This window comes from Hippocampus comes, unplaced genomic scaffold (assembly GCF_001891065.2).
Source record: "Hippocampus comes isolate QL1 unplaced genomic scaffold, H_comes_QL1_v1.1 scaffold7, whole genome shotgun sequence".
NCBI classification, from domain to species: Eukaryota; Metazoa; Chordata; class Actinopteri; order Syngnathiformes; family Syngnathidae; genus Hippocampus; species Hippocampus comes.
Window position 1 is genome coordinate 1,887,578 of NW_017842060.1, and position 7,782 is coordinate 1,895,359.

The 7,782-nt window shown below is 42.2% G+C and overlaps 2 protein-coding genes across 3 annotated transcripts in view; one reads left to right on the forward strand and one right to left on the reverse strand.

Annotated features, from left to right (window-relative positions):
• The window catches only part of tll1 (tolloid-like 1), a 32,490-nt gene extending 29,392 nt beyond the window's left edge, over positions 1-3,098 (forward strand). For both annotated transcript variants that reach the window (XM_019862607.1, XM_019862606.1), the window contains 3 exons: positions 1-28; positions 783-1,033; positions 1,205-3,098. The exon at positions 1-28 is cut by the window's left edge and continues 186 nt beyond it. In XM_019862607.1, coding sequence (XP_019718166.1) covers positions 1-28; positions 783-1,033; positions 1,205-1,339 — 414 coding nt within the window. In that variant the 3' untranslated portion in view covers positions 1,340-3,098. The remainder of the gene's footprint in view (positions 29-782; positions 1,034-1,204) is intronic.
• Positions 3,099-5,376: 2,278 nt separating this feature from the next.
• Positions 5,377-7,782, reverse strand: part of LOC109511416 (storkhead-box protein 2-like) — a 13,104-nt gene continuing 10,698 nt past the window's right edge. Inside the window, 1 exon segment of the mRNA XM_019862502.1 lies at positions 5,377-6,351. Within this exon segment, the coding sequence (XP_019718061.1) occupies positions 6,144-6,351 (208 nt within the window). The 3' untranslated portion in view covers positions 5,377-6,143.

Here is a 7,782-nt window from a genome sequence, read left to right on the forward strand (position 1 = left end):
AAGGGCTTCCAGGCCACTCACGCCACCGGTATACTAAACCACAGTTTTTTTTTCTTTTTTAGTTATTCTTCTTAAAAGAACTAACGCAAAGTAGAAGACATTTTCCATGCTAAGTCACTCCCATCAACCCACCTGAGTTGGTAAACTTCGGCTGGAACGATGTCTCCATCTAGTGGCAAACGCGAAAAAGCACACCCGGCGTGAAGATTTGAGAATTTTTTGCTCTTAAAATCCATTTCAAGGTAAAAAAAGGACAACAGTGCTTTAAAGCTGCTAAATGCAGTATACTTAACCCCAAAGCAGCTTCAATGTCAACATCCTCTTTCCCTATGTCAACTCTATAAATACAATTGACTTGACTTGACTTGACTTTCCCTTGTATTGGGCCCCCAGTCGTGAGCAGTGTGCTGCCCTGTACACCTCTTGAACATTCTGCGTTGACATCATCATGAGAATACTAATACACACTGCATTTCCTCATTAACTAAATTTCATTACAACAACATTTAATACTGCTTCAATACACCACCAAAACAACCCGCCCCAAGCGTAATGCTGTCAAACTATTTACATAGAGCACATAAACAACCTCCGCTGTAACAATACTGTTCAGAAAAGACCACAGTTAAAATAATAATAGTAATTAAATCATATTTTTTAACGATAACAAATACATGCAGCGTATATGCTCAAAATACTGTGCATCCCAAATCCTAATCGGGAGCAAAAAGACTTTTAGGGGTGTCCCGATTCAACTGTTTCACCTCCGACACTGTGCGCAGAGTGTGGCGGTCGTCTGAAGGCGGATGCCCGGCAGAAGAACTTGTACTCACACGCCCAGTTTGGAGACAACAACTACCCGGGCCACAGCGACTGCGAGTGGCTGCTGACGGCCGAGCAGGGCTATGGCATCGAGCTCAGTTTCGTCACCTTCGAGGTGGAGGAGGAGGCCGACTGCGGGTACGACTTCATCGAACTCTACAACGGCTACGACGCAGACTCGCACAGGCTCGGACGGTTCTGCGGCTCAGGGGTAAGAAAGTACAGAGAAAAGAATGATCCTGATAATTTGGTTGTTGCAATAACGCAACAGTCATATTTTGTATTGTATTTTTATAATTTAAATAATAGCCACTATTTAGAAACAGTATTCTTCAAGCATGCATTTCAAACACTGGCATTAATGTGGACAATGTCCCATCAGCCAAGGGAAGGAATCTACTCGCCCAGCGACGCCTTGCTGATCCGTTTCCATAGCGATGACACCATCAGCAAGAAGGGCTTCCACCTCCGCTACTCCAGCACTAAGTTCCAGGAGAGCCTTCACGCTAGGAAATAACCTCCCGAAAACCTCCTCGTCCCGTGGACGCGGACAGCGATACCTCTACCAGGAAGAACGCCACGGTGGAATTACGCGGAGAATTCCAAACGTTTGTCGCGGACATCAAAGCTGCTTGTTGGATGCGGAATGACAAACTGCTGATGAACTAAAGAACCTGAAAAAATGGAAAATGCATTGAGCATTTAAGCATCCTCCATTCTTGAACTGTACAGATTATTGCAAGAGTATTGATTTTATTGTTATTTTTTCCCCATTTACCACCTCCAAGATGGCTTCAGATGCCTTGCTCCAGACTCCTAAGTGTGTGTGTGTGTGTGTGTGTGTGTGTGTGTGTGTGTGTGTGTGCGCGCGCGCGCGCACCCATACAGAAAAAAGATACATGAAAAAAAAAGCAATCAGACCTGAAATCCAGTGCAACTGCCTGACTGGCTTTGCAGTTCCACAACAGTCCTGTAGGTAGTGGTAATGCGCATATCAAACTGGGTGCCAAGAGTTTTTTTCACCACAGCTGCATCTGGTAGGTCACTCAGACATTTGGCTTCACTGAAAACAGACTGGTATTTGGTTTGTCATTGCCCCTCCAATGTTAGCAAAAAAAAAAAAAGAGGGGGGAGGGGCCAGAATCCACCACCAGCACCACCACCACCACCACCACCAATCAAACCCCCTGCTTCCCCTTGGCCCTAATTCTTTCGCTCGGCACTGATGCAAGTACATAAGAAGAGTCCAATGGCCAAAATTGTGGAAAAGTACATCGAGTGGGTATACAAAATCTACTTCCCCCTATTCAAATGGCAGGTCTTTTTGGTACGCGGGCAAGGTGTGACTTTGAAAATGTCAGGAAAGCCTTCTAGAAACAGCTGGCTTTTTGGGGAGGCAAATCAGAGGCACTTTGAATAGTGGCAGGTGTGTGCTGACTCCCACTTAAAATTAGTTTAAATGTGATTGGTTCATTCTGAACAGCTACATCCCAAGTTAGAAGTGGGGTGTGCACACTTGTGCAACCACATAATGTCAGCTATGAATTTTTACTTCCCCTCTCTTACTTTTTGCTTCAAATTTTAAATTGAGTTGCACAGGTCATAGCTCAATTTCAACAAGGGTGTGTAGACTTTTTATATCCACTGGACTGTCCCACTTGGGCCCAATGTAAGCAGACTGTTACGACCCCACCCCCCAAAAAAAAAACAAAACAAAAAAAAAACCTACATTTTGGAGGGTTGCTATTTTCACTTGGCCCCAATACAGGTAGTGTAATCCCGTGCAGTTCCACTCCAGTCCTGCAGGTGGTAGCACTGTGTATTACAAAGTGGGTGGCACCTACTTTTCACCACACCCCCATTTTCTGGATCTCTCAGGTCACTGTTCCACTTGGCAACCATACAAGTACTGTAGTCTCAAAAAAAATTCAACCACTCAACAAAATGTAACAGTTTCTGGGTTAGCGTATGTATTTGTATGTAATCGTGTTAACTAACAGACAAGTGCAATGAAAATGTAACATGATTCAGATTTTAGAGGTGACAAATGGACAAAATGAACCCTTTCATTCACTGCCCCCCTCGTCTTTTTTTTTTTGTGGTGGATATCAGGAAGGGAATATCTGTGGGCATGACGGGCAAGGAAACGTTCCCATTGGTGCTACAGGGACTGACAGAATGGACAGCACTAGTCCTGTGGAACTACTTTATTGCCTTAGATGCTGGGACGCTTTGGTGTGTCATGTTTTCATGTTTCAATGCTTTTGAGTATTTCCCCCAAAAAATATGAGAAGTGTAGTATCTAAGGAGTATTGGGGCAACATTGTACAAAAATATGACACGACAAGAATGAAGTCTTGGTGTTTGTTGTAGTTTTTTTTTTAAAGAATAAAGACATTTTTTCCTTCCAAAATTATAACAATTTAATACATTGGACTTTATTTGTGTAACTTTAATTTATTTCTACGACTCCCAAAAAATGTTTGAATAGAAAACACTTGACTTGACATTATATCTGAAAATACAACTTTATTTCCGTAAAAAAAAAAAAAAAGCCACTCTCATACGATCATTTTTTTTCCGAAAAGAAATCTCTTCTGATGAGGTTACAATGCTTCCAAGAAATTTTCAACTGAAAAATTCTATTTCAGCCTATTTATTGTCATTGCGACTTTTTTCTTGAAAAAAAAACCCCTTTATTGAACAAGGAAGACGTTTTTCAATATACATAACTTTAATTGTATTACATTTCAACTTTTATTGCAAAAAAATACATACATTTGAAAATCCTCTCATAATAAAGTTGACTGATCCAACATTTTGATTCGCTGTTCTCATATTACAATGTTTTTTTTCTGAAAATGAAATGACCTTTATTTTAAAAAATATTTCATACTTGTAAGATTATGACTATGCTCAAATAATTACAGAAAAAAATAGACTCCGGTGCCACCGGCGTCCAAAAACTGGATAAAATTACAATTTACTGATTTACCTTTTATTTCCATGAGGTGGTCTTAAATTTCTCGAAAAATACAACTTCACAGTTGTCAGATGAGGGCGTTTTTCTTGAAACGTGACTGAATTCACTTCGACTGCGACATTTTCTTTCAAACAAATACAACTTTATTTTCGCCTTTTTACATTGTTTTAGTCGTATTTTATATTGTGTGGCCCTAATACTCCTTTGGTGTGTCATTTTGTCGCGGCTCCATTTACCATCCCAAACGCAAATTATTTGCATTTTGTGCAATGTTTTGAAGTGGAATGACGACAAATCGCCATGACGTGCCAAGCTCGAGAGGATACCCTGCTAACGTGTTTTTTTGTTTGTTGTTCTAAATATTATTATTATCATTAAGAGTCCACGTCTCTGACGCTGACATGTCCTACAAGTCCTCGTTGTCCTACAGTACGTTGAAAATAAGTCTGCAAATGTATGACTTACCTTTTTGGGCCCAACGAACTACGTAGAGCCAAAATGGACGTCCGAAGACTTGCGGTTTCTCACAGCCGAAAAGCCCGGAAGAGGGCCTGAAAACTCTGAAAATATCAATAAAATATGATAAAAGCGCATTAAATTGCTGTCTCAACTATTGCAAGTATACTGTACGAAAAGTGGATGTAAAAAATAATCTACGATCCACTTTTCAAATGCCAGTTTGTTGTGATATAAAAAGATGAGCCTAAGATCGACACTTAAAAAAAATTCTGAACTTCATTTGGGGTTAATTAGAGGCAGTTAAAATGGTGACGGGCTCCTCTTTAACGTGAGTTTGAATATTATTTCTCTCCGTTCCCCAGCTGTAAGCGGGTGTGCACATTTATGCAACTACATTACCTCAGTTGTTGATTTTCACTTCTGAAAAATAAAATATATTTTTTTAATCCACTCAAATTACCGGTGGAAACAATTTTAAATTAATTATCTCATTTAGGTAAATAACAAAAACCTGCCATTTGAACAAGGGTGTGTAGAATCTTATATCCATTATATGGATAAGCGTATACAATGTGCACATGGAAATACGTTTTACTATATCAACTCCTTTTACTATTATATAAATTCCTGAGGACTTTACTTATCACACACACGCACACGCGCGCGCGCACACACACACACGCACACACACACACACACACACACACACACACACACACACACACACACACACACACACACACACACACACACACACACACGCACTCATATATAGAAATTAGATTGTTGTCAGTAGTTGACATAATAAACCACGATCTTTTTTTAGTCAAACATATAGCTATAAAAAGATAATTCAGATCAATGTCGCAGTGGTCATTTCCACAAGTGTATCTATCAAAAATGCAATACGGTCGATTACTAGGTCAAGATATTACAATGTTAGCCTTTTCTAAGTGAAATGTCTTTGGCTCTTTACCGCTACTTGTTGACCATCTGCAGTACTGCAGCGTCCCCCCCCCCCCATTCAAGCACAAAACAAGAGATTATCTAAAAGACAGTAACATACTTTATGCATACATTATTCCTAAGTACAAAAATATTTGATGAAACCATTTTTTTTTTAATATAAGCCGGCGGGTTCGCCTGACATCACCCGAGACCTCGAGCATTCATTTTCTATACAAGTTAAACTCATTCGGGTCGCAGCGAACTGGATTTGTCCCAGTTGCGAGTTTTTTTTTTTTTTTTTTTGCGAAAGGAGCCGGGCTACTTCAAAACAGTTCTTCTGCTAACGAACAAAATATCAAGTGTAAGGATGGAGGCCATTTTGTCCAAACCTGCTTTTTTTTGGTCACATAGCATCTTTAATACCACCATTATAATAATTAGAATATCAAAAGTATGGAGTATACATTACATCGTTTGCATTGAGCCACACAAACCCGAGCGGACTTATCTCATTATAATTTTTCAATTTTCCCTCCTTTTCGTCTTCTTCTTGTGGCGATCTCCTCATTGTGCTGATCCGGCGAGCCTTCGTTCGGGAAGAAGAACACTGAATTGGACATGAGGTGATAGAAAAAGCTTCCAAATGGTACTTGAATTCCTATACTCTACTACTTTCCAATACCGGTAAATCTCCGTTATAAGTCACCCCCAAAAAAGTCTTCGATGAAGTTTTCTGGCCTTTCCTTATTATTATGATTTGACTTTTTGCAGTCAGGTTCCTGTTGAAGCTGGGGGAACAGTCTCTCGAAGCCATGCCTGTTTTGTTTTTGTTTGTAACAGTCCCAGGTGTGTGAATGTGTGTGACACCAGAAGCGAACGAAAGAAAAGCAAAACCAAAGAAGGGAGGCCACTGGCTGACTTGAGGCGGCGTCTACACGCTGGTGATGGAGGCCAGGCAGTTGGCGGGCTTTTGGAGTTTGTCGGGTGGCGGCGCGGCGGGCGGCTCGGGGATGGCGCGGAAGCTGAAGGGCAGCCCCGCGCCGCCCGGGCCCACGTGGTGCCCGGGGCTCAGCGCCGGGTTCTGCCGCCTGTTGCTCTCCACGATGCTGGACGTGTTGGACGCCAGGCTCTCGCGCGTCCTGGACCGGGGAGACGAGACGGTTAGTGGACGGGAACGGCGAAACGACAACCATACGTTGAGTGTTACCCGGAGCCACATGCTGCTTCAAATTTCAAAATTCAAATGGTCAGGATGCTTTCGGGCTTCTGTGGAACTCGCCGATGAGAGGATCATTTCAATGCTTTAAAAAAGGTTAAAAATGAAGATTTTTTTTTCTTCTCAAGCCTGTAATTGAGGTCTGCTAAATCATTGTCATCATCAATGTTTTGAAAATCTCATTCTTGCGTTGTTTTTGCAATTTTGGTCAACTACTTTGTGTGGTGATTCTGTTTGGGACCAACAGGTGGCACTGTAGGGCTCTCCCTGCAGCTGTACACCTGTTGGTCGTTCGGTAGTTAGTGCTTGAAAAGTACTCCCACCCCGAGCACTCATTGTCGCGTCATTGTTGTTCTTTGCTACTGTCATGTTTCCTGTCGTTCCGGTCAAGTTTCTGTTGTAGTTTTTTGAGCTTCACTCATGGTTTTGTTTGATACTTTGGATTCGTTTTGGTTGTTAGCACTTTGTTTTGGATTTATTTTTTCCTCTGTGTTTTATGAAATACAATTCGTCAAGTTCACCCTGCTCCTCCCTCCTGCCTGCCTTTTGGGGTCCACCACCACCACCACGCAACGTGACACTTTGGTTTCCACACTTTGCATTTAAATGTCTTAAAATCTTAGATCGTTTCTGCCCCCCGATGTGAAGCACATCTTGGGTATGAAATGGGCACTATAATTTTTTAAAAAAGCCACAAACCAAAGCAATGTGGAAAAAGTAGCATATTTTACACCACCTGTCACTATTTTCAGTGAAAGTTGTATTCGATTTCACACGGCCCAAAATTTCCCCCATGTCAGTGCTTTTGACACAACACGGTGATGCGCAAAAAAGTCAACCAAGCACTTTCACAGCTTCATTGGTGGAATTGACGTTGCAGCAGAGGCGGAAACCTGCAAAGTTTTACACCAGTCCATTCCCAGGTTGACTTTAATCCTGTCCGTCCCACACAAGGCCATTTATTCGTTCACTTTAATGCTCACTAGATGAACACTAACTACAAATCTGTACTTTGCATCGGAAGACCGTATACTGTTAGGAACTTGGACTATTTCATTCATTTTCCGATCCGCTTGGTCCTCACAAGGGTCGCGGGGGCTGCTGGAGCCTATCCCAGCCGTCTCCGGGCAGTAGGCGGGGGACACCCTGAACCGGTTGCCAGCCAATCGCAGGGCACACAGAGATGAACAACCATCCGCGCTCACACTCACACCTAGGGACAATTTGGAGTGTTCAATCAGCCCGCCATGCATGTTTTTGGAATGTGGGAGGAAACCGGAGTACCCGGAGAAAACCCACGCAGGCCCGGGGAGAACATGCAAACTCCATACAAGGAGGTCGGAGCCGGAATCGA